We start from the raw sequence: 25,662 nt of genomic DNA on the forward strand, positions 1-25,662 counted from the left end.
GGTGGCGTCTAAGTAGCTTCCACGATGTCATTCTGGCGACCACGACGCAGACGACGGACGCGGAGCACGCCCGACGCCACCTTCCGACGTGCAGAGGTACTGCTGATGAAAAAACTTTCCGGATCCAGTCTGACGCCTGGGGGTAATTCTAAGGTAAGGAATCTATAACTAACTAATGTTTCTTACAGATATATCCTTAACGAAGGTAAGTAATTTGTGCTTTAAGTAGGTGTGTGTCAAAATATAATGTCAAAAAGGTATTTTAGAGCAGTATCATTTACAGCTTTGAAAATCTGTATACGTGCCTGTATAGTGCCTGTTTTTTTGTGGATAGCCAGCTTACTTGACTGTAGCTTTTTGAGGAGGAAGCATACCTGGGCAGATTTTAAGCCTTTGGTTTCAAAGTTAACGATCTTGTCTAGAGGTGCAAAATAGTATGGAGGTAAAGAATCATTGCAATAAATCTGATTTGCTGAATACTAATGAGCAGATTAGTGTTTTTGTGCTGTTGGCTGGTGTATATGTGAGTGCAATATCCTTAAAGGTCCAACTCAAGTTCAGTTAAAAAGATAACAATTTGATGATTCACACATATGGGGAGTATTGTTCTAAAAAGCGAAGTTTTACAAATACCAACAAATTATCAAAGAATCAAGAAGGACTAGAAGTAGTCCTAAGTCATTAAGTGGTCTCAAAGTGCTATGAGAATCAAAACAGTGAGCTGGAATATGCTGTCTCACACATAGCAGCATTCTTGATTCCTGGTGTGGTGGCTTTAAGATGAATATTGTGCTGTTGGTGCTCAGTCTCAAAGAGTAGAGTAGCCGATTCATAGGTGTCAAGTATTTTGGAGGGAAACTAAAGACAGGATGTAGTCTGATGTTGCAGAGTTTATGGCTTGAAGCACCTTATTGGCATTGAAGCTCTGGTGAGGCAAAGTCAGACGGTTAAAATTAGGTGCAAGTGGCTTAGTTATCTCAACATGATGCTGTGTGTAGGTCTCTGACCATTTGCATGTACCTCTTGCAGTGGTGGCTTCAGATTGTTCGTCAGCTCATTCTGAAAGGTCTTAGTGATGCGAATGCAAGCATAATATGTTCCAATTTCCAATTCAGTTTGAGCTTTTTTTCCTAGGCTGGTTCCATTTGATCTACCCCCCTTTCTCAATCTTATTGAACAGCAGCATCTTCTGGTCACATACTCTTCTTATCCGCACAGCCCTCTGGCCTCCGTCCATCACCTCCCCCTTTTGTACCGCTTTGTTCGCCATTAGTTGGCAGGGTATGCTCAGACGTGAGTCCCTTGCTCACTTTGCCACTGGATTCAAGCAAGCCTGGCTGAAGACGGCTGAAATGACAGAAACCGGTCCTAGGAAGCTTGTTTCCGGTCCAGGGAAGGCATGGCTTGGCAGTTCGAGCTGGCCTGTTCCCATGAGGCACAGGGTCAGACTGATTTGCATATGGCCATGTCTGAACTGGGGTGGCAGAGTGGGCTTAAGAACGGTGATGGATCAAACCCGGATCTGTTGACTGGGTGTGAGTGTTTGATTGGTTCTGATGCTCCGTCCATCACCACCCCCTTTTGTACCGCTTTGTTCGCCATAAGTTGGCAGGGTATGCTCAGACGTGAGTCCCTTGCTCACTTTGCCACTGGATTCAAGCAAGCCTGGCTGAAGACGGCTGAAATGCCAGAAACCGGTTCTAGGAAGCTTGTTTCCGGTCCAGGGAAGGCATGGCTTGGCAGTTCGGGATGGACTGTTCCCATGAGGCACAGGGTCAGACTGATTTGCATATGGCCATGTCTGAACTGGGGTGGCAGAGTGGACTTAAGAACGGTGATGGATCAAACCCGGATCTGTTGACTGGGTGTGAGTGTTTGATTGGTTCTGACGCTCCATCCATCACCACCCCCTTTTGTACCGCTTTGTTCGCCATAAGTTGGCAGGGTATGCTCAGACGTGAGTCCCTTGCTCACTTTGCCACTGGATTCAAGCAAGCCTGGCTGAAGACGGCTGAAATGCCAGAAACCGGTCCTAGGAAGCTTGTTTCCGGTCCAGGGAAGGCATGGCTTGGCAGTTCGGGCTGGACTGTTCCCATGAGGCACAGGGTCAGACTGATTTGCATATGGCCATGTCTGAACTGGGGTGGCAAAGTGGGCTTAAGAACGGTGATGGATCAAACCCGGATCTGTTGACTGGGTGTGAGTGTTTGATTGGTTCTGATGCTCCGTCCATCACCACCCCCTTTCGTACCGCTTTGTTCGCCATAAGTTGGCAGGGTATGCTCAGACGTGAGTCCCTTGCTCACTTTGCCACTGGATTCAAGCAAGCCTGGCTGAAGACGGCTGAAATGCCAGAAACCGGTCCTAGGAAGCTTGTTTCCGGTCCAGGGAAGGCATGGCTTGGCAGTTCGGGTTGGACTGTTCCCAAGAGGCACAGGGTCAGACTGATTTGCATATGGCCATGTCTGAACTGGGGTGGCAGAGTGGGCTTAAGAACGGTGATGGATCAAACCCGGATCTGTTGACTGGGTGTGAGTGTTTGATTGGTTCTGATGCTCCGTCCATCACCACCCCCTTTTGTACCGCTTTGTTCGCCATAAGTTGGCAGGGTATTCTCAGACGTGAGTCCCTTGCTCACTTTGCCACTGGATTCAAGCAAACCTGGCTGAAGACGGCTGAAATGCCAGAAACCGGTCCTAGGAAGCTTGTTTCCGGTCCAGGGAAGGCATGACTTGGCAGTTCGGGCTGGACTGTTCCCATGAGGCACAGGGTCAGACTGATTTGCATATGGCCATGTCTGAACTGGGGTGGCAGAGTGGGCTTAAGAACGGCGATGGATCAAACCCGGATCTGTTGACTGGGTGTGAGTGTTTGATTGGTTCTGATGCTCCGTCCATCACCACCCTCTTTTGTACCGCTCCTCCAGCAGCCAGACATACTTTACTTGTGAAAAGGGTCCACATTGCTCCGTAGGTGCTAGGCTGCAAACTAGCTGTCCCAATTCTGGAGGCAGAACTTTATCTCTGCACTGAGAAAAACTCTTCCAAATCATGTCTGAGATACCAACTCACATCTGTCTCCCTTAATCATCGGGGGGCTAGCAAGTCGTTTTTGTTCTCCAATTCCAAGCTGGTTAACTTCTCCCAATGGGGTTTTATACAGTGGGTATATAGTGGTGGTGTTCGCTAAGCCAGCCTTTATAAAACTCCTAGGCCTCAATTTGTGACAGTATGATGTCATTTGTGCTTTGTGAAGGTGCAGTGTGGCCCAAAATACTTCTTAGCACTCCTCCCGTTTAAAACTATCTTGTACTGCCCTCTGAAAGGCAAAGGTACCACATGTCCGATTCAGACACCAATGTCCCTGACAGGACAGGTCAGCCCCCCTCTCACTGTCTGTAGGTTGTGTAAAAACACCTTTGAAGCTCCTTTTAGACAGCATAGTAATGAACAAGTGTGGAGCAGTGGGGCTCCAGCTAGAAATGTACTATGTATGAGTCAAAATAGATATTTCATATCCAAGACCTCTGTAATCAGATCCACACTTACAATCAAAACTTATGTGTATGTTTTGGGAATTTATTAAGCGCTCGTTCACCGAAAAATCTCTTGGCTTTATCAGAGATGGGAGAACCGTCCTGAGGAACTCTTAACAGTAGGCTTGGGTGAACAGCCAAGTTTTCAGTGTTTTCCTGAAACTGGTGAACTCCGACGTTAGTCTGATGTCAATCGGTAGAGAATTCCAGAGTATTGGGTCGTGAGAAGTGAGAGCCACCCATTCTCTTATGCTTAAATCGGGGAATAGTCCGCATATTTATTGAGGCTGGTCTGAGATTCCGTTTGGGCAGGTACCGTGAAATCTTCGCAGAGATGAATTCGGGGCCTGTCTCGTGGAGTGCGTTGAAGATCATGCAGCCTGTCTTGAACATGGACCGCTGAGTCACGGGATGCCAGTGAAGCATCTTCATTAGTGGCTTGGCATGACAGTGTCTCAGTTGATGAAAGACTACTTGGCCGCCTGATTTTGAATCTGTCAAGAATTCCTGTCATGCGAGGGGAGGAAAACGGTAACCAGCGAAAACGGACTACATCTCCCAGGATGCTTAGCGGTTGAGAGGTTATGTAAACAGGAGAGCTGTTACATAACTCAAGGAAAACACGCCCTTATGTAAACAGGAGAGCTGTTACATAACTCAAGGAAAGCACGCCCTTATGTAAACAGGAGAGCTGTTACATAACTCAAGGAAAACACGCCCTTATGTAAACAGGAGAGCTGTTACATAACTCAAGGAAAACACGCCCTATAAAGGGAGGAACCGGGAGGTACAACGCTGTCGGATATTGTGTTTACACCGACGTACCTGCTTCGTGAAGAGCAGTGTTCCGGAGTGGAGCTCCAGTAAGGCAAGAACGGAGGTAGGTCGAGTCGTTACTCCCTGGGCCGTGTCTTGCCCCATCGTCACCTGTGAAGGACCCGGAAGCTCTACCGGTCAACCATTGAGCTTCGCTTTTTGACTCGGCTGAGTCAAAGCGCAGTGGCGCTTTTGCTGGTTGGAGTCGTAACTCCCAGCCCGACCAGAGATACAGGGACTGCCAGCTGTAACGCACACCAGGAGGTGTTTGCCGCGTTACAGACTCGGAAGTCCACAGGATCGATCGAGCGGCTGCTCTCGGTTCAGTCTTCTTGGTTTTGATTGGGGTATCGGTGACGCATCACCAGGAGGTGACTCCGCGTCCCGGTGCAGTCTGAGGAAGAGGTTGAGCGGCTGCTCCCTTCAGGTAGAGACCCCGGCTGGGTGTTTCCCTGACTCCTCGATTCTCCCCAACACTCTTCGTGCCCCTCACAGCCTACCGATTGGTATTGTCGGCCATTTCATTTCTGCCCTCTGTTGGCATACGCCGGGACCGGCGTTTATGCAGAGGACGGTTAGGACCACCCGTGCTGTGGGCTGGTAACGTACTTAGCCTGGAGGATTCCAGTGACTATAACTTTTGTTTCTTCTTTGTGTTATTTTTGCCTTCATTAAAACAACTAACCCTTCACAAGTGGTTGCGTCCTCATTATCGTGTCTGTTAAACGATCCCGAGACGTTCAGGGCGTTACAGAATCATCTGCAATCTATGGGTTTGAGTTGCAGGGAGGCCTAAATAGATAGCGTTGGCGTAATCCAGCATGGACATAATCGAGGCCAGCATGATTTCCATGCTTGCCTCCCTGGTTAAAAAATCTCCTGATTTTTTTTTTTAAAGGTCCTTAGATGGTAGACGCACGTGGAAGTGACCAGGCTGATCTGTTAATGCATGGATAAGTTGGCATTAAATTTGATCCCCAGACTTTTGACCGAGTGTTTAGGGATAGGTGGGGTACCCAATGCAGCTGGCCAATGTCCTGGCGTCCACTGATTGAGTCTGTTATTAGAAATGACTATCTCTGTTTTGTCAGAATTTAATTTAAGATAGTTGTGACTGATCAAGTTTTTTATTTTTTTATTTTTATTTTTTTAATAAATCTTTTTATTATTCCAACATAAAAGTCACATACAGTATCAAGTTGACAGTTCAAGTGATTATACAGTGCTGCTGCGTCGTAAGCGGGTAGAAAACAGTTACAAACATTATATCACATTCTTCCCTTTTTTGCATTTCTAGCTCCACCGTTGGGGATATACATAGGTTGCCCTGATAAGCATTACATTTGCCCCATTTCCTATCCCACTTCTTCGGACACCCTCTAGCGATTTGAATACTTCTGTTTCAGCAATCATGCATTTATCTAGTTCTTTCACCCACAGTCTAGAAGTAGGTGCAACCACCGCCCCCCATCCCTTCGCAAGACTCATCCAGTTTTTAATGAAGAGCATGGTATTTTGGAAGAAGGCCTTGATTCCTCCCTATCGTCAATCGGGAAAATCAACTGCATAGCATCTGCATAGTTATATACCTTCACTCCCATGCTTTGGAGGGAGTGGATCAGAGGACAGATATAGATATTGAACAGGTGGGGAGAGAGGGATGAGCCCTCATGTACACCACATGTGGTATTGACCTTGGCTGAATTAAAGGGTGCCAGCCTAACAGACTTGGTGCGTTGTCCTAAGGATGAATTCATCCAATCCAGGGCCGTGCCTCTCCGGCCTGCCGCTGCCATTCTGTCTGCTAATATGGTGTGATCCACGGTATCGATCACAGCAGACAGGTTGAGCAGTACCAATGCCTGTGTGCAGCCCCTGTCTGCTCCCTCCTTCAGATAATCCACTATGCCTAAGATGACTGATTAAGTTGAGTGTGATGGTCTGAAGCCTGCCTGGTGGAAGTCCAAGAAATTGGTCTCTTCGATGAATGCGCAAAGAAGTTTTGCTACGTGTGCTTCCAGCACTTTTAACCGGATATGGAAGGAGCGATATGGGTCTGTAATTGCTCAGTGGGTTGAGATCTACTCCGGCTTTCTTTTGAAGTGGGACCAACACTGCCTCTTTGAAAGCACGTGGGACCACCCCTTGCTCCAGGGAGAGGTTGAGAATTGAGAGGAAGGTGTCCGGAAATTGTGCAAGAAGGTCTTTTTTGTATCTTAGAGGGACAAGGGTCTTTGGGGGATCCAGATTGTATCTTGTTTCTTAATTCGGCGAGCCGATCTGAGGTAATGTTTTGAAAGCTAGACATAGTTGCGGAGTTAGTAAATTGCTGATATGATTTCCAATCATGAGAGCTGGGAGGGATGAAGTTCTGAATAACCTTAATTTTGTCAATGAAAAAGTCATTCAGATCGTCACATAGGGCTTGGGAGGGAGTGATGGCCAGTATGACGCGGTCGGGATTGGAAAGTTCCCTGACTATGTTGAAGGCTCGATCCCCTGAACATTTACATTAAAGGAAATATGCATTCAGTGTTATTAACTATCTGGAAAGGATGCTAGAGTAAAGCCCTTGCTATGTTTAAAAGCAGTCGGGTTAAGTGTATGCTTTGCTTAGACTTTTAATAACTGCAGTCTAGGCAGCTGTGCTGGGATCATGCTCAAAAGCATCTGAATTGCCAGAGGGTCTTTTAAGGCAATGTAGAAAAATGCATAACTTTTAATAGGGCACGTGACTGGGAATAATGTTTAGGCTGCAATCACAGTAGAAGCCTGAAAACAGTTGTTACGAACGAAAAAGATATGGAGAGCATACCAAAAGGATAGAGTTCATCAGTAATTCTAAAAAATCTTCTGGCCGCAGTCTCCAGCGAGGATCAAGTGAAAATCAAAAAGGAGCAATAGAAGATGCCGGAAAAGAGGAATGAACGGCCCATACATAGACTTTTTCTCCGCCTCTGCCCGCCACAGCAGTTGGCAGTAAGGCACTTACAGAAGAGCAAACCCCCCTCCCTCCCTCTGTACATGTATAAAATACCAATTAATTAAGTAGTTCCTATTCTGAGCTCTTGCAGAAAACAAGTGGGTTGGGGCATTTCGTTTCACAAATATCACTGTTGAGATAGTGGGCAAAGCACACTCGATGCTGTCTAAAATGCCAAAGTGCAGCACGTTCATCTCATTCAGGCACAGCTTTTACTCCAGCAGCTTAACGTCCCCTCGCCCCACTATGGAAAGGGCTAACGTATGCATAAGGGACCTACCCAGGGTCGTAGCCTGGGTACTTGGAGAACAACAAATCACCAAAGTTGCATTGGGGAGGGATGATGGCAAGGGGGTTTTGACCCTTAATTAATGTCTGAAAACGTTCATTTCTTCTTCGTAATCAGTTTATTTGTTACCTGTATGATGGCTGACTTTGTATAGAGTAGTGCAGCGGTATTGGGCTTCTTTGTTTGGCCCATAAGTAAAGAAGCATGTGACCCAGCTGAGTTTCACTCCCCTGAGATGGGAAAACTATTACTTTTCACAAAGTAAAGACAGGATGCAGACTGACATTGAAAATGTGCACAAGATAAGCTGTCACCTGGCTGCATTTTGGAAGTAGTAAATGCCATTTGTGAATAGAAGTCTGTTTTTAGGTCCCGCCTGAGCCAGCGCGCATGCGATGCTCAGCGAGGTTTTAAAATTCTAAACACCCGCAATTGGCCTTTGCATGCGTCTTTCTAAGAAAGACAGCACGAAATTGGTCCAAGGCGGGTGATTGTCCTGTTGTCTTTGTTCCCTGGCATAGGGTGCTCGGCAGCGAGCATTAATGCCATCTGTTTCCAATTATCGCGTTAGTTGGAAACAAATGGCGCGATGGCGGTCAGCGCTGGTCTTGCTGGTTTTTCGCTTGCAGCGGCTGGCGTGCGCGTGCGTTCGCGCACCACTCCCGGGCTTGTTTAAGAGAGGTGCAGTCTTCTTTAAACCATTCTAGCCTTCTCTTCAACAGTACCGCACACTCCTATAAACAGTGCAGCATTTATTTAAGCTGCTTTTCTTAGAAATCTGCTCTATTACCACATAACACCTCAAATGGAAAATTCTGGGAGAGGGTATAACTCACCTTCCATGCGCGTCTTCATCTTCAAAGTTAAAAGACTGAAGATTATTTTTTAGAGCTCGGAGGCACTAACTGGGTGCATCTGTCTTTCCTGCGCACGGCTCCGGCACTTGCCCCAAAGAGAGCTGTTGCCGTTCCGATCACTCGCTCTCTCCCCACTCTCCTGTGCTGGATCAGTGTTTGCTTCTCTCTTGTTTTACACGTAGCCACACTAAGGATTGATCGATTGATTTGGTTCACTTATAGAACATCTTTAGAAGATAAATAACTTAGGGATGTTTGAGTAAAATGTTGATGTTGGTGCACTGACGGACTATCATTTTGAATGATGGATATGCCACTTGATATTTAATAGAATGCGATTGTTGTCTGGCAAAGATGTGCAATTTCTCAGGTTTGTAAGGCCCAACTCTGCTAACAAGGTAACTTTATGATCATTAGGCCTATGATCTATCAAGACGTTGTGGTAAACATTTAGAACAATATCCAAGAAACAACAGTGTGTTCTAAAACTGGGGAATCAAAAAAGAAAATGAACATATAAATTAAAGGAACTAACAAAAATAAAAAAGCAAAAATAGCTACTTAAAAGAAAAAGAACTCTAACATATTAGGAATCAACGATAACAGGTGTATGCACGTGACATTTTCCTTAGCTTTAGAGCAACAATTGATTAAATCAAATAAACAGGCATGTGGGGTGCCCCGTGAAACCAATAAAAATAGAAGGCTTACCTAATTCATAAAAACTATTAATCCTTTAAGTCCATACCCTTTTTCGATCTATTCACACATGATGCCCTGTACAGGTCGAAGTCACAGAGTGCTCGCGCGCATCACATGCTTGGGGCTGCATGGATTCAACAAGAAGCGCCCCTGCCAATGAACCACAGCGTTCTCAGCTCTGAAGGTCTGCTGAGTGCTCACAGCGACACTTACTTCAGCAAGTACAGTGATGCCCTTCTGCTGAACCTTATCACGTGGGTTTGGAGCCTGTAATCACGTGGACTTGGAGTTCCATTTTATTTAATTACTTTACCTGCTTTTTTATGGCCCTTGTTTGTATTTGCAGAGCCTGTGTGCATCTAGGATGTGAAATGGTATAACTTTCTCATTCCTGTTGGGGTGAGGCATTAAAGGGAACGTTCACAGTAAATAAATGTCAGCTAGGAGAGAATTGAGTAGACTGCACATTCCTCCAACACTTTTAGTTTCAAGAAGCATCAAATTAAACAAGACGAACCTCCACAACTATTACTGAATATATATTCACTTTAAAAAATACAGTGAAAATGAAATTATATTTCCGTACAAAATGTACCGAACTTCTGTTATGGTAAGCTGCATGAACTTTTAACTCAGGTCTTCCCTACACTGCTCATGCCGTCACAACTGGCAGTGCTTATGACATCTCAAATGACATCATCAATGGCAGTTTGTGAAAAAAGAACAATGTTTGATGTTGATTGTAGAATACAAAAAGTGATGGATGGTATGGGTGAATCAATCTCAGCCACTGTTAGTTACTCAGGTGGCATTCCAATCCATTGTTGTTTTTGCACACCATGCCCCCTCAGTTGGCACCCATCTATATGCCAATGAGCCTTGATCCTGCTCCAGTGGCAAAAGTGCTTCCTGAGCTGCTAGGACAGGTCCCCCCCTAAACGGGGACACTGGCAACACTGGACCGATTTCGCTCTTATTAGAGCTTATCAACGAGGAATAGCTTGGTAGTGGCAAAATGTGCACGGCACCCACATCTGGGCATAACAGTTTCACCCAGGCCGATAGACTGAAATATATGAAGGTGATGGATGAAATGCTTCAGTTAATCTCACCCACTGGCAAATAATAAAGTGGCATCCCAGTCCATTGTTATTTTACACACCATGCCACCTCAGTTTGGAGCCACCCATATGAAAATCATTTTTGACCCTGCTTTATTGAGAACAGTCCAGCCCAGACTGCCAGGCCAGGTCCTCTCTTAGGCATGTTTTTAGATTGCCTCGGCTCGTGTTTGGAATGCTGTTGTTTTCAAATGATGGTGCTTTCAGTTTTGAGAAGCACACGGCATTCTGGCACAGATGTTGGCATTAGTTTAGAAACACATGGCATTCGCGCAAACATCAATCGAAATGTAAGAAGTGGCAAAGGTGAGCACAGCGCTTTACCACACAGCATGGCCTCACTTCTTTATTATTTTTATTTGTGAATGGCGCCGCGTTCCCCTTGTGCACCTTTGTTTGTGAAGGGCGCTGCTTTTACTTTTAAGTACGCCTTAATTGTTTGTGAACGGGGCTGATTTCACTTTGTGAGCGCTGCCACTTTCGCTTTAAGAGCGCCTTTACTTGTTGTTGTGTTATCAATGTGCTGCATAGCCAAATACGTACAAGGTCCTATTGGCTATGCCAATGCTTGTTATTATATGAATCGGGGTCTGTGATTTGCGGGCACAGCTGCAGATTTCGTGCAAATATGTTCTACTTGAATGTGCAAATGTATTTGAGAAGCATCCCAAAGTATTCCTTTTCTTATGTGACAGCCTTGGGAGGCTTTACTTGAATGTTTACTGATTATTGGTTGTTATTCGGGCATCCTAGAGACCGCTGTGGGTGGGCTAGGTAGCAATTCCAAGTATTCTCGCTTGCATTTGAAAAATTATTTAAGAAACGCAGGAGATCTTTTTCTTTAACTTGCCGGAATGCACCACCCCCAACAGCTTAATAGATTATCAATCAAAGTGCAGATTCGTATTTTATGAGGTTATAATATTGTATGGAGCGCTTGTTTCAATAACTGTGCCTTTTTTGATTATTCACTGCGCTACAGTGTATCTATTACACAGAAACCACTGATCTACTGTTTACCAGACTGCAGCAGGCAAAACCTGTCCTGTCGTTATTTATATATGCATGCTGTTACTATTGCTGTATAATTGTAATTTGTTGTGCATCTAAATACTAGTTCTAATTGTACCCAGTCCTAGATGAACATCCCTGATACATAAATAAGTCAGTTGATTTACAGTTTGGCACATCTTAGCAAAGATACCTAGCCTCCGAGCTCTGGTGTCTCGCGATGACCATGGGGTCTGGAATCTCAGCATCCACTGCTTGCTCTTGGGGTAATAGCGGATTGTTGCCATTTATAATAAGTTCAGCTTTGCTATCATGGTGCCTTTGACATGTCTGTTAAATGCCTCCCCTCCCCAATTGGAAACCCAAGCATTAAATAGAATCGCATGGCAGTCTTAAGTAAAAAACATCATAAATTAATCATAGATCTTGTACTATAACCTTGAAACAAATCATATCTTTTCTAGGCATGTTGTATCAAATTTTCCTCTTTCTCTTTGACCCCAATTTTTAGGTCTCGCCTACGTTGCAGCACATGCGTTGCTCGCTGGCGAGAAATTTTGTGAGAGAGGGATTTCAGAAAAGGGGTTTAAGCCCCGCCCCTCATTTCCATTGGCTGGCGTCACCGTGGCCTGCCATTGGAAATGGGGGTATTTTGTGGACGCCCTTTCGCCTCTGATTCGACTGGGTCGCCTGCTTTGCTGCTGTTGCAAAGGACTTTCTTATCTTTATGGGGCCATGTGTTTCTAATTAGAAACACATGGCCCCAGAAAGACAAGTGATCGATGCTTATTGTGAAAAAGTGAACCCGGACAATGGCATTGCCCGGCTGGTGTGCTGTGCTTTCCAAGGTTGCGAGCCCCCCTCTCTGCGCAGTTTAGCATTCAAAACCAAACAAACGGGGCCTGCCCTTTTCAGTGCCAATACAAGAACATGCGGATGTGGAGGTGTGGGGCGGCTTCTAAGATGCCCTACACTACACTCAGATACACATATTCAAGCAAGCAAACACCCCCTCCGGTCTTTAATGCGGCGCGGCTCCCGGTAGAAGTGACCATGACTCTGCTATCTGCATTGTGCGGAGGGAAACTTTCTGTGTGTATTGATCCCTTGTTGAGAGCACTGTCCGTCATGGGGCTGCTTTGTCTGGCAGTCACTTCCATTTGAATTTGACTGACTGAGGGAGCCTGGTTTATCTGTAAAGGGCAACAAGGCTTTTCATTCATAATTCTGGCAGCGGGGACGGGTGCTAATGACAGAGCCCTGAATAATGAGGGCGCGTGGTATTCAAGGCAAGAAGGAGCGCGGCTGGGGGTTGCCAAATGAGGGGAAGAGCGGGGAGTAGGTGAAAGTGTGTATGTGTGTGTGTGTGAGTGTGAGAGAGAGAGACGGTGTGTAAAAAGGCCCACAGTGTGGGGTGAATGAGATCACAGGCGTTATACGGACATATAGGGGGTCCTTAAAAGGTGTGAGACATTGCAAAAGAAGGGGAAACGGAAAGAAAGGTGCAAAGCGGCCTGCACTCCAATAATTAATTATCTGACGAGTTTACAGCCTCCAAAAGGACACAGAGGCCTTCTAGTTACTGAAGAGAGGGAGGGGGAGGTCAAACCAAGTATAGGCCCTGGTGTGTGTTTTTTGCAGTTTTATATACAGCGAACTTGGCCCAAGAGCGCGACAGCGCTGTATACGGTCACCCGTTGATGTTACAAAAAGTCAGATTATCATTATTATTATTGTTATAATTTTACTTGCAATTTTATTATACAGCTTGTTCCTCGAAGCTAGGAATTTCATTTGGTAGGACCTCTGAAAAAAACACAGAACCCCCAGATTAAATACATTTAAAATTCTTCTTTTTGTAACTCAAATAAGAGCTATCGTCCTGCATCCTTTATAAGTATGTCACTCGAACAGCTAGCTGCATGTGGGATCTGGCTGATTGGAGATTGCCCTAAAGAGATTAAAGGCCTCTCTTCTCGCGAGACTTTTGTATTAAATCACCGTGTGCCCCATTTTGAAGCCAAATGCAATGAGCCCGAAGACAATGCCACACAACATGGGGGCTCTCTTGCAAGTCATACCCAATTAAAAGGTATAGGCCTGTTAGTTGGATTATACATAGGTGGTAAAATCCCTTCCATATTATAAACCCAATTATATGTGGATGGTAACACCTCGATAGCGCCTCTTTCACATCGGCCTGCTGCGAAGCACATGCACGTTCTGTTAAAACAGTTACACAGTTCGCATTAAATTCAATGATGGCTTCCTAAACAAGCAGCACACAGTGCCTGACGTCGACAATGACGTGGTCCGTGCTACCGAACACTTCAAAAATATAAACAAAACAAATATCCAGGTTCAACTGTAGCATCAGTGCCCCTGAGAACAAAGGAGAGAAGCACACATGTCCCGAACAGCAGGGCTTTAAGTAGGATGAACAAACGTGGCCTATGTAACTAAGGTGGTTTATAAACACCTACGCTAAAAAAACCTGTGCTTAGCATAGTGTGCCGCCCGACTGGTATTTTGCGGTTTCTGTAACTGCATTCAGATATATAATACAACAAGTAAAATTATACCCACTAGCCAAGCCTATTGGCTTTGTCATTGGTCGTTAGATGCATAAGATAAATAAGCAATAACTATGGCTTCATTGTCTTTAACATTGAAAATCCTAAAGTTCTGATATGATGAGACTCTGAAAGACCTACAATGAGTCTCTTCGAAGTTTTATCAAAGGCAGTGAAGGTTGGTATTGCTGCAGAGTTAAGATTTTTTTTTCACCCTGAGGGTGAGGGCAACAATGGAGAGCCCGATAGAGACCCATCTCAGTATCTGCTTTATAGAACTGCCGGTGTTGAGCACCCGCAGGACCCTGCCCACTTAAAGTGCTGCTGAACAGTCTAGCATATTCTTTGGATTTCAACGTGATTTTAATAGTGTTTTGTAATGTAATTATGTAAACCATGGCCATGGCCTGCTGCAATGTGGCTCAGTTATCTAAAGATCCCTTAAATCAGATGTCAGATTGCATCCCATTGCAATATCGATTTAGTGCTTACAGCCCTAAATGGGATGCTGAAGTGCTTGCTCACACAGGTAGCACGGCTACACGGTGTACACTGTAACTGACCTTCCCCACCCAATCTCTCTTAAGGTTCTCTGCCTCAATTTGAGAGAGAGATGGGTTTTTTGTATGAGGGCAATATCTGCTTTTTTTGTGAAAATGTAGGACAATATCTTTTACAATACGTAGTCATCCCCAACCATGCAAAGTGGCAAGGCAGCCACAGCTATATCAGCATGACAAACAGGTGGTAGGAAGGGGGTTGTGGGGAGGGCAATAGAAAAGGATCGAAGCAGCAAAGCACTGACTTGCGGGATACCCAGGGATCCAGGAAGTGAGGCCAACAGGAGCAAAAGCTGCAGGAGAGAGCACGACTCCCTAAGGGAGGGAGCAGATAAGGAGGTCTGCGGGGAACAAGATAACTGGAGACAATGGTGCGTCATTTTGCGTTATTGGTTATGCTAAATGGTGTCTTATGATTGTAATGAGGCTGTTTAGTCCCTCCTGGTTACCACCTTGTCCTCTTTTGGGCCCGCCCACCCGGACTGGATCTTTTACTGACGGCTTTACACGCTCTCCTTTAAAAGACAGTAAGCACTCTTTTCTTTTCATTGTCAGCGCTGTCTGCTTTGGCTGCGCTTCTTTGTTTACGGTGCCGCTTTCAGTGCAGGACACGCTGACTTCAATGGACCCCGCAGCCACAGTCTGCCTTCCCCACCTCTGTGTGCATACAGTGCGCTTCCCAGCAGTGCTGTGTGCTGCCTCGTACCACCAGACATCTCCTATCCGGTGCACCAGTATTGACAGAGGCAGCTTCCCATTTATTTTTTTAAACAGTGTGTTTCCCAGCAGTGCTGTGAGGCGGCTCCTATCAGCATTATGTAATCACGGCTGCCATTTTGAGATGAGCCGACTGATCACAATTTAAAAACACCTCACTATATCTTTATGTGGGAAAGAATACCTAGCTATCAAAATTAAGTGCAAAAAATATAGTCATATTTGATATTTATGAATTTATATAGCGCCCGAATCACCCCGACAGGGGTATCTCCGCGCTGTGGTTCAGATGGACGAACACACCTCAGAAGAGATAGGTTTTGAGCAGTTTCCTGAAATGTAGAAGGTTTTGACATTCGCGTAATTGGCATGGAAGTTCGTTCCAAAGTGAAGGGGTATGGTAAGTAAACGCTCAGCCACCCATGTGAGCTTTATTAATTCTCGGGGTGCAGAGAAGTGATTTGGATCCTGACCGGAGAGGCCTAGAGGGAATGTACCTTGACAGTTTGTTGGACAGCCCATTAGGAGCTTTGAAAACTGTGCAACAGATCTTGAATTTCACTCGCTTTCTCACTGGAAGCCAGTGGAGTTTGTTTAGAAGCGGGATCGAGGCTGTTCTGGGTGGGGCATTCGTTACTAATCGGGCCGCGGTGTTCTGGACTATTTGCAATTTGTCCAGGGAGGCCTCGTAGGCCGAGGCCAACAATGCATTGCAGTAGTCCAATCGGCTTAGCACTGGAGCTTGCATCAGTGTTTTTCGTGTGCAAGGTGGTAGTAGAGGAAACACTCTTCTAAGAAGACTGAGTATGTGGTAGCAAGTACCTGCAGTGGTGGTGGCGTGTGCTTCTAGCGTAAGTTTCTGGTCAATGCGAATTCCCAGATTCTTGACCACTGTTTTCGGGGAGGGTGCCGGGCCTAGTTCCTCCGGCCACCAACTAGGTGACCAGCGAATTGCCATGCCTCCATACAACATAATCTCCGATTTCTCGGCATTCAATTGGAGAAAGTTGGCCCTCATCCATGCAGCAACGGTCTTCAAGCCTTCTGAAAAGATGAGTTGGGTGTTGTGGCTGATTTTATCGAATGAGAGTAAGAGCTGGGTGTCGTCCGCGTAGGAGATGGGACTAAACCCAAGAGCCTTCTTTCGTTTGGCCAAGGGAGTGGCGTATATGTTAAAAAGAGTAGGGCTCAAACATGAGCCCTGTGATACTCCCTTGGTTACTTTAGTGGTCTTGGATCTGATAGTGCACATAGTGACTGTTTGAGTTCTGTCGGTTATGAAGTCTGCCAGCCATTTCAGTGCAACCCCTTGAATCCCGATGTCCTGTAGTCTCTCCCAGTAGGATTTGGTGCGAGATGGTGTAAAATGCCACCGGTAGGTCAAGCAGCATTAGGAGTGCTGCCTGACCCTTCTCCAATGCCATTCTGATGTTATCCGTTACCTCTATCAAGGCAGACTCTGTACTTTGCTTGGAAGTCTGACTGGGAGACATCTAGGCAATGCGTGGATTCTACAAACTCAAATAGATACCCGTTAATGTGTTTTTCTAGTAACTTACTGTGCAGGGGGAGCAGACACATGGGGCGGTAATTGGACAGTTCCTCTATGGGAGCTTTGAGATTTTTACGGATTGGAACAACTTGTGCAGCTTTCCATTCAGGAGGGAGTCTGCCATCCCTCAAGGAGCTATTGAGGATGGAGCAGATAGGGGTAGCGAGTTGTTTAGCAAATCGGGAGGTGAGTTTTGCCGGGATTACATCTAAGGGGGACCCTGATTTGACCTTTTTAAGCAGAGATTCTACCTCTTCAGGGATAAGTGATGGAAAGCAATGCAGTTGTGCGGTGTTGGCAGTGGTTGGTAGGTGTTCAGTAGAGGAGTTACTATAAACATCACTAGCTGCGGTTATTTTTTGGTAAATAGTGTCAATTTTCTGGATGAAATAGGTCGCTACGTTGTCACATAGGATTTGAGAAGGGGCCTCTACCATATTGCATGCCGTAGGGTGTGTGAAGGACTTCAGAATTTGGTAGAGAGTCCTTGAGTTGTTGCCAGCCTTCTCTAATTGGTTGGCGATGTGTAGCTTGCGTGCAGTTTATACATTTTTATGGTACGAGGATAGAGCAGCCTTGAAGTTCTCTTTATCCTGTGCATGGTCTTTACATTCTAATTTTTTACATTGGCTCTTTTCTGTCCGCAGGAGCGGGGATTACCAACTGGTTTGAGAGTGTTTGGGAGGGTAGGTCTGTTGTTTTAAAGGCACTACGTGATCAACAGTGGATTGTAGGATGGACTTTAAGTGGGCTAGCTGTTCTTCAACACTACCTGTGTCTGTATCGCTATTCCAGGAGCGAAAAGAAGTTTGGACCTGCTCAGGGTTAAGTTTGTGCCATTGTCTATACCACCGCGTGGTGCGGGATACGGGGGTTGAGTGATTCCTAGGATTCCTAATTTGAAAATCTATGAAGGAATGGTCTGTCAAGTTAAAGGACAAGTTTCCCACAGATGATATTGGAGGAATTAGTTAAAAATAGGTCTACGGTATGACCTGCTAGGTGCATGTGGGCATGGTTGATCTTCAAGAGTTCAAGGTTGGCCAGATCTGCCAGACAAGCTGAGACATTGATGTTGGCGGCATTTTCACTATGGATGTTGAAGTTACCCAAGATGAGAAAGTTTTGGGTTGAGATTGCTTGTGGGAAGATAAATTCTATCAGTAGATTAGTAAAATCTGTTAATGGGCCTGGTGGTCTGTATACGAGGGCACCTTTCCAACTGTGTTGAGGGTCCAAGTCAAGTCTGAAAACTATGCACTCTATAGTGTCCTTGCACATCTGCTTTAAAATGGAGATAGTGATAGGATCCTTGTATATTATAGCTATACCTTCCCCCGCCCTTCCTGGTCTATTGAGTTTTTGGATTCTATTGCCATCCGGGAGTGCTACCGTGCTTGCGGGATTAGAGGAGGGTTTGATCCAGGTTTCGGTCAAAAACCCAATGTGGGGTTTGCTTTCGGACAAAAGATCCCAAATGTCAACAGCGTGTTTAGGAAGGGATCTTACATTGGCCAAAAAGCAGTTCCAGCTTAAATTTGTAGTCTGGTTCTGGGCACGACCTTGTGGAGTACTCACGCAGTGCCTCGGTCTCCTTATCAGTTCGGGAGGTGCGCAGTGCGTTAGAGAGTCTTCTAGGGCAATGCTCTGAAACCTGCAGTTTCTGCGTGTGAAAGACCCTTCTGGATTTATGGAGAGAGAAGGGGCAGGGTATATTAAGTGCTCACAGGGGTTAGTAAGATTGTATTTGATCTTTAATAAATCGTCCCATGTATATGAGCAGCGGTGGTCTCTAGGGTAGGCACGATCTGGAGAAAAACTGGCAGGGGTTCCGGCGACGTCCAGGCATGGATGGGCGCAGACGGGCTTGCCTTAGGCACGCCCGCTGCACGTCGAGCCAGTCATGGATTAAGTAGGGAATCGGCCCACTAGACCGCACCCTCCATTTCCGGTAGCCCCCGGAAGTGCCCCCCGGGTCGCTTCCTTCAGCGCGATCTCCCTCCCCCAAACGCGACAACCTGCGGTGGAACATGGAGGAGCGCTAAGAATGCGGCTGAAAGGCAGGTTATGGTGGGGAGATCAAGAGGCAGGTAAATAAAAACACAGTATACGGTATTAAAAGCAGTTCTTTTATAAAAAATGCGTGTTACATATTTCACCCCTTAAACAGAATACAAAAATGCTAATCTGTGTATTTTTATTTTTCCTTATTTTCCATTCGGAATAATTATGCAAAGCAAACCTTATCTGGTTAAAAGAAAAAAAAAACATAGTTGCTTTTATGGTATAGAAACGATCATTGCTTGCAGGCATGCTTAAAAACCGTGCCCTCTCAAGATGGCGGCCCACGCTGACTGACCACAAAATGGAGGCTCGAGTCTGTGCTGCCTTGTGAGACACCACAAGCTAGCGGCTCAGCACTAACAATAGCCACAGTTACTCAAGCTCCACCCCGGCTGGATAACCTTGCATTTGAAATAGAAAATAGTCTTCAGGTTTGGTAGATCTTTAACACCCAAACATAGGCAATGCCTTTCTAAGGCTGGTAGTTCATTGTGCACAGGGCAGTTCCAAGGACAACTAACTATTCGAGCCATTAATATAGAATAAATATTTATCTAATATGATCGGGAGTTAAGCAGGAGTATTTGGGACGGCAGCTCCGCCATGACCTGCATTTCAAATGCTGCCTAGAACTGCCATCTGAGTAGGACATGATTGTTACCACATTATTTTTTCCTGTGCCTTCAGTCTCCCATAACAAGCATGTGCAATGCAATAGGTCTCGAATGTACGCGAGTTTAAGCTATTGGCATTGTAAATGACAATGCCTTTTATTTATGTTTTAAAAACGAAAACCAAAATAAAAGGCATTGTCATTTACAATGTCAATAGCTCAAACTCCCGTAAATGCGAGACCTATTGCATTTCAAATGCTGGTTGTTGTATGTAAAGGCACATTAGTCCCTCAGGCTTGGATCCAAAGATGCAATATTCTATCTATTAAAGAGTGCCCTTGTTCTAAAGTGCAGTTTTGTCATCTTTAATAACATTTTAGGGGGAAAGCAGTTGTCTGAAGACCTGACTCATTATGTTGTTCCGGACTGGATGGTGGTGCAGGATTATCTAGAGATTCTGGAAATGCCGGAGTTGAGGGGGCTTATCTTCACACAGACGGCGTGTCAGGCTGTGCAGCACTACAGGGGTCGCAGGTAATACCTCTGTCACATATAGAAAGGTGTTTTGAAACGTATTTGCATCTGTATTTTGTTTTATTTATTAGGTTTTGTGTTTACCTCTGCCACTTGTGAACAAAACAAGGCTGCTCCACACAGCCATGGCGAGCTCTCTTGTTGGAAGCAAGGAGGCCTATAATACATGCCTCTACGAAAACAAGAAACGTCAGGAATAACTTTGAAGGGCCTTGTGTAGTACATGGACAGTCGTTCTCATCTTCTTGCTTAATAGTCTTATGTTTATAGTGCTGCATGTTGGGAATGGAGTGTTCCCAGATTGTTTTGTCCTGACATCTTAGACTGTCCTCATCTTGGGTGTAGTCTCCATTGAGTGGTAACAGGGAGTCAGACTCCTGCCGTGGTGTATGCTACAATTCTTTCCAGGTAGCGAGGTCCGGTTAAACCTTGTTCTAAACCTTACCATATGGAACTGGGTAGGGATCTTAAAGCTTTGATTTTGCTGTCACCAGGAGCCAGCATACTGCTCATGCCTAACCACAGCCCTCTGTAGAAGCTGTTGTCCAGGGAATAAAATTAAGGCACGTCCCAAAAGAAGGCGTTAAAGTAGTCTAACCTCTGGGACAGACCATCCCTTTACTGCATGCTTCCAAAAGTGCATTCTTGCTCAGGATGCTAGCAGCATATCACGTTCTGGTAATGCTTAGGCTCTGGATACTGTAAACGCATCATATTCTGATAATGAATCCAAATACTTTGAACACCACAACACTATTTCTTTATTGAATTTTTACAATAAGGTACTGTAGTGCATTCACATTTTGCTGAATATTACATTTGTCCACACATAAAATAATTTGTTAACTGACGCAGAGCTTGTGATTCAAAATATCATCCCATAGGTGTTTGAACAGTGAGTTAATACGATTCCCCCTTGGTTCTCAGCTTCTGGCTTGTGGAGTATGGGTGACGCTTCTAAAGTGTGATCCTCAACGAGGAGGAAGCTTGTTGTTTTGGATTGGATTGTTAGATGCGTCTCCGCATGCTGTGGGTGTTCGGATTACTCCTGCCAAAATTGTGCTGTTCTAGCTACCCAATGTAGGTTCAGGTGTCTAGAACCCACATATGTAGTTAGTTGATCCTTATAATATGTAAGATCATTCAGCCACTCCTTGAATTTGGGAGCCCGTCATCGGCTCCACCCGCATACCACCCTCCGCTTTGTCAGGAACAGACCCGATTTCCTATGTGTGGCCTGCAGTTCCTCTGTGTAACCCAAAAGTGCCATGACTGGGGTGAGGGGAATGGGGGTGCCTACCATTCGGGACAGAGCAGCCGTTACCTTCGTCTAGAACCTGTGTATCTCCCCGCATTACCACGCTAGGTGCAAGAAACCGCTCCCTCCTGCCTGCATCTGTCGCAGCGGTCATCAGGTTGCAAACTGTTAAATGCATTGGTAATAATATAATAAAATGAACACAAGCAGATAATAACGGACGTCCTGCAAGAAATCAGAAAGATATGTGCACTAAATACATCAGATGATTAACTTGATTGTGCACACTGATACTCGCACATCGCAAAGTCAATACTCAAACAAAACACCTCAGATGATCATAGCCACTGGAAACTAAAGGTGTACACACACAGTCACGCATCACAATGGCTGTTACAGGCACTGAAAGCGTAAGGTGCGCACAGACAGTCACGCATCACAATAGCAACAATTAAAAATACACCTCACCTGGTGCAAACTTCATCCTGCACACTCCAGGATGGGGGAATTCACAGCCGGGGTCAGGAGACTCAGCAACCAGATTCCTGCACTGAAGATGCATCCACCGTTCAGGCTCAAATCCTGGTTTCCAAGTCAACAAACCTCAGCTTTATAATCTCAAAAACACTCTAGGTTCTGAGAGGCGTTCCTCTGCACCAAGAAAACTTACTGGATTTGGCCACTTTCCATGCAAGCATTCCAAAGGCAAAAGAGTTCTTGCGTACCTTCTGCATTCTCATGTGTTCCAGCCTTTATCTTAACAAAGCTTACGAAAGTCTCCCGCAGTACATTCAACAATCTCCAAAAGCACAGAAAACAAAGCAACCTTGAACGTGAATAACCTGAAAAACTTGAGTAATCTGGGGGCCTGCCTGTGCGCACAGAAAGCGCAAGCAAGACAGTCAGAATTCAAAATGACATGAGGGCATGTCATAGCCAATTGTAAGAACTTCATAATACTTGCCAGTGTACAACACAATGCACGTCTATGCACCACTGCCTATTGCATCACACACTTCATCTCCCAATGTACAACATAATGCACTTGTGAGCACCACTGCACTTCGAGACCAAAAAGTACATTCCACACCTCTCTCTCTCATGCTTTTAAATACACATCTCACATGTTCTGTTCCTTGCAACTCTGCTCTACTCTGTGACCGCTCCCACTCTGCTAAAACTACAAAGAGATACAAAAGAAATCTTCAAGGGAAATATGCACATTAAATCTTGGTAGTTAAACGTCATTGCGTGGTTTCAAAACATAGGAGTGCCTCTAGCACTACAGATGGGAACTAACGTTCTCGCATAACATTTATAAAAGTCAGCCTGCAGGCCATCTGGTCCCAGAGACTTGCCTGAGCTCAATTGCTTTATGGCAGCAGGGATTTCCTCCTCTTCGATATCTGCGGACAGAAGCTCCCTGTGTACTTAAAGTAGGAGGACACATCTATCTGTCGAGTCCTGCGTGTGGAGTAGAGGGTGGAGTAGAAGGAAGAGAAAGCATGTACAATGTCTGCAATGTCTCTTTGTAATGAGCCATTCATATCCTCCACTGTAAGGATGTAATTGGAGAATCTAGGAACGCGTACCGCCTCATCCAGTGCTTTTCCCAGCCGTCCCCCCCTCGCCATACCCACGGGCTAGGAAAATATTTGGATCTAAAGAGACTTTCTCGCTCTGCCGTAGCTTGGTATTCCGTTATCAGTTCACGAAACTAGGCATGCCTCTGACTTCAGGGGCGTCTGCAATGTGGGCCTCGGCTGCTTTAATGTCTGTTTCTGGTTTCCCTAAGCGATCCCCTAATATCATGCAGGATGCCCCCTCCTTTTGCAATGCACATCCCCCATATGGTTACTCTAAAGACCTCCCAAATGCAAGCCAAAGTCGGGCCTGAGTCTAAATTCCGGGGGAAAAATCTCGTATTTTATGCCTGATCTCTTCCCGGAAACAATCATCTAGGGGGGCAGTCGCCTGAAGCCGCCACGACTGGTATGGGGAATTATTTCCCGGTAGGCACAGCTGTAACAACACCGGGGAGTGGTCAGAGTATGTTAGTGCGAGATGCACTGCTCTAACTAGCCAGGTGCCTATCCCTGCAAGAGCAACCAGTAATTAAAGCGGGACCAGCTAGAATGTACACTCGAATGGAAGGTGTCCTCTTTTCTTGTGGAGTGAAGAGTTCTCCAGGCATCTAGGAGCTGGTGGTCAGGCATGATCTCTGCTAAATGCTTCCCTTGTGTGTGGGCCTGGAGTGCTACATGACCAGTCCATACTGGGATCTAGTGCGACATTTAAGTCAACCGCCCATATTAAGTGCATGGAGCCAATGTCTAGTATGAGTCCCCAGAGCGTATCGAAAAAGGCTGCGTCATCTACATAAGGACCGTAGCAGTTTACCAACGTGACGGAGTGTATAGCAATACGACCCCACATTACGCAGTATCGACCTTACGGGTCCTGAAAAAAGCAAGATGGGTGGTACTGGACATTATTTTAATTAGAATAGCAGTCCCCCTAGCGTTAAGTAGAGTATGAGGCAAAGCATCGATGGTCGGCCCATTTCACAGCAAAGGTTGTCTGTGCCGTGGGGTCAAGGTGCGTCTCTTGCAGCATTGCTGTTTGCCTGTTATGTCTGTCAAGGTACCCAAGTATGTGTCTGCACTTGCGGGGATCGCGCAACCGGTGCACATTCTACGTCAGTAGGCTGTGAGTGGGGCCATCAGAGAGACTGGGTGTACCCGTGTATCCGTTTAATCGGTGATAGCAGCTGGGTGTTTGCATGTACCATGGAGAATTGAATCTGGTACAGTTGTAGTATTGTACATTTGCATGACTGTGGACGGCAATGTGTTGCACTACTATAACTAATTATGCTAACCTCCGCCCTCCCCCACCTACACCAACTGCTCAATCCCGATGGCGAATGCTTACCCTCCATAATACCCGTTAAGAGCAGTAACAAAGAAGAGGCTATCCAGCAATAGGCAAACAATGAAGGATGCCAGATAGACGCCAATTATGTTGACAAGCAGGAAAAGCTAATGAAAAAGGGAAAGGAAGAGTTTGAGCTGGAGGGGTGGGGAGAGGGGAATCTGAAAGAGGGATAGACGGAGTAGATTACAGTATGGAAAAGTGAAAAACAGAGAAGGAGCAACATGAGCCATGTCATTGTCCAGGTAATTTCCGCTTGGGTTGTATATCGGAGCTCCTGGCAGTTCTTCTCAAGTTAACGAGTGTGCCCCGGAACAGGGTGGAGTCCAGAGTTTGTTCAGACCCCACCAAGGTGAGGAGGGACTAGTAGTGTGCTACTTTACTGAGAGTCATCGGCTGGGACCACTATTCGACACGAAGAGGGAAGTAAGAGGGGAGGAGAGGAAGTTTTGGAGCGGTCCTCCCTCAGGTTGCAGGCTCATGATGATGAGTAAGGAGGCAAAGTCATAAACTCAGGAGTGTGAATCCACGACCAATCCAATTTCTGAAAGTGGGGATGCGGATCTGGAGCTCCTTTCGGCTTCCTTGGCTGGGGAAATGTGGCAGGTCGCTCTCTTCAAAAAGTCCTGGGCTTGTTGAGGAGTATTGAAGATGTGCTGCTTTTCTTGTAAGGATATACGGAGCCTAGCCGGATACAACATGGCATAGGAAATGTTAGCCTGCTGCAGCTTGCGTTTCACTGGGACAAATTTCTTACAGGCCTCCTGTACCACGATTGTAAAGTCAGGGAATATGGATGTGGAGCTACCGTCATAGACTAGATTGCGCTTTTCTCTTGCCAGACGCAGGACGGTGTCGCGGTCCCGATAATTGAGGAGGCGAGCGATAATGGGTCTGGGAGTGGATCCCGGAGGAGGTCTAGCAGTCAGTGAGGGATGTGCTCTCTCCACTTCCTGTTGTTTGGAAAGGGATGAGGCCTCAAACAGTTCCACCAGCATGCGCTCCACTTAGTCTTCCATGCGCCCTGTATCTGTAGATTCGGCAGCTCCAAGGATGCAGATATTGTTCCTGTGCGAGAGCGCTTCCAAATCCTAATTTTTTGTGAAAATAACTTTCAGAATGCTTTCCATTCTTTGCATTCACCCCCCCTTTATTGAGGACTCATCCTCCAGGTGTGAATTCTATGCTCTGTCTCACTGATACACCCGTTAAGTTTCTGTAGGGACTGCGTGATGAAGTCCATTCGCATGCTCATGGAGTCCATCTTGTTCTCAATAGACGTGAGGCTTTGTAGCCTGGTGAGTAACAGGGACCGCATATCTGTGTCTTTTGGCTGCGATGTTGATTGGTTTCCCTCTGCCATGCTTGTTTCTATATGCCCGTGTGGGGCACGTGCAGGCATTCGGGGTTCAAAAAGCAGTTTAGTCTGTTTGCCCTCTGTCCTGCCCATTGCCACCGTTTTGTCCCAGCTGCAACAGAGAATCCAGCCCCCGCAAACCCAGGCTGGAGAGGTGGGGGGTGAGGCAGGGGGAGGGTACAGGG

General features: G+C 45.9%; 1 protein-coding gene across 2 annotated transcripts in view; it reads left to right on the forward strand.

Annotated features, from left to right (window-relative positions):
• Positions 1 to 25,662, forward strand: part of DIS3L (DIS3 like exosome 3'-5' exoribonuclease) — a 310,197-nt gene that overhangs the window by 46,363 nt on the left and 238,172 nt on the right. For both annotated transcript variants that reach the window (XM_085644627.1, XM_085644628.1), the window contains exon 2: positions 19,775 to 19,928. In XM_085644627.1, coding sequence (XP_085500753.1) covers positions 19,775 to 19,928 — 154 coding nt within the window. The remainder of the gene's footprint in view (positions 1 to 19,774; positions 19,929 to 25,662) is intronic.

This window comes from Triturus cristatus, chromosome 3_1, assembly GCF_964204655.1.
Source record: "Triturus cristatus chromosome 3_1, aTriCri1.1, whole genome shotgun sequence".
Taxonomy (NCBI): domain Eukaryota; kingdom Metazoa; phylum Chordata; class Amphibia; order Caudata; family Salamandridae; genus Triturus; species Triturus cristatus.